At 50.0% G+C, this 1,433-nt stretch overlaps 1 protein-coding gene across 3 annotated transcripts in view; it reads right to left on the minus strand.

Annotated features, from left to right (window-relative positions):
* Positions 1 to 1,433, minus strand: part of Tapbpl (TAP binding protein like) — a 7,318-nt gene that overhangs the window by 4,441 nt on the left and 1,444 nt on the right. The window contains exons 2-3 of one of the 3 annotated variants that reach the window (XM_023703740.1): positions 912 to 1,076; positions 564 to 821 (exon numbers count right to left, since the gene is read on the minus strand). In XM_023703740.1, the coding sequence (XP_023559508.1) occupies positions 564 to 821; positions 912 to 1,076 (423 nt within the window). Of the gene's footprint in view, positions 1 to 563; positions 822 to 911; positions 1,146 to 1,433 lie in introns of all 3 variants that reach the window. The other 2 variants (XM_004643586.2, XM_023703739.1) reach the window with 2 other exon arrangements.

A 1,433-nucleotide genomic window follows, 5' to 3' on the forward strand; every position in this document is an offset into this window, starting at 1 on the left:
AAACAAACAAACAAACAAACAAAAAAAAAAAAAAACGAAAAAATAAACCTAGCATCATGTTCTTAACTTCACATGACTTTTAGGATATGCTGAATTACAGAGGGCAAGGAGTGAGCTTTACTAATAGAAGAAAATGTAGACGTGCTGCCAAGGTGAGCGTACTAATAGGAGGTAACAAGCAATTCTGTGTCTCTGTGCTTTGCCATAATTATTTTGCAGCACCAGACTAATCTAACCTTTCTCTGGGACAAAACTGGTGCTCTCCCTAACAAGGCTGCAAGGGGCAAAGTATGTGAATAGAAAAGCTCCCCAGGCTCACTCGCCTCTACTTGGATGGGCATCCTGGTGAGAAGAAATCATCTCCCTTTGGAGAGGACACACAGGCTTTCTTTGCGCTGAGACCCTCCCTCGATCTATGGGCCTCCCAGCATTCTCCTATCTGGACTGGGGACCCTGAGGTGACCCACAAGGCAGATGGAGGTAGCCTGTGTCCTTCCTAGTGCATCTCTTGCCATTTTAAAGAAACAATTTATTTTTCTGCTCTTTGCTTTTTACGTCCTTACCTTCCGTCTGCACGGTCCCCTGGGGGCTCAGGGGCAGGTTCAGCTTGGGCTGCCTGACAGCCCCTTCCTCTGCATCTCTGAGACTCTTCATCACCATGGAGACACTGGGCCCTGGGTTAGATACCTGCACGTTGACCATGAACCAAGTAGCCTCGGGTCTGTCCTGGAGCAAGTAGTGGGAGATCTCACAGTTCACCAGCTTCCCACTGCAGTCAGCGTGTAGCAAGGCTGCAGCCTGCCGAATCTGTACCCTGTCCACTGGGGAGAAGGGGATGCACAGAGGTTGGGTTGATGTGGGCAGGGACAGGTGGGGGCCCAAAAGGATAACACAGAGTGGGCAGTACTTACCTGAGGCCTCAAAGATAATGAGAGGGTCATCCTTGGCCACTGTGTCCCCTTGGAAGTCAGTGAAGCCTTCCAGGGAACCATCATCCAACACCGGCACCTGCTTCAACACCAGCAAGGCCTTCTCCCTGTTCATGTCGCTGGCAAAAGCCCTGGGATGCTCAGCTTCTGTTACCAGGAAGCAGTCTAAGGTCACGTCCACTGCCCGCTGCTGCCTTTCTGCCACTTGAGGCTCTGCTAGGGACATTCTGGGGTGAGCATCCTGTTGTAGGTGGTTACTCCACATCTGCTGCACACCTGAATACTCCAAATAAAGACTCATCAAGGGGTCAAAGTTGTCTCTAGGCTCCTAGGTGGCTTTGTGTACCTGTATTCTGTCATGCAACCGGTTTGCCCTGCTGGGAACTCCTTGTTGGTGTGAATTATTATTTAATTTTTTTTTCAGAACCGGGGATTGAACTCAGGGCCTCATGCTTGCCAGAGATGTGCTTATTCCACTGAGCCACCTCCCCACCCCCTATTATT

Source organism: Octodon degus, unplaced genomic scaffold (assembly GCF_000260255.1).
Source record: "Octodon degus isolate 3935 unplaced genomic scaffold, OctDeg1.0 scaffold00178, whole genome shotgun sequence".
Classification (NCBI taxonomy): Eukaryota; Metazoa; Chordata; class Mammalia; order Rodentia; family Octodontidae; genus Octodon; species Octodon degus.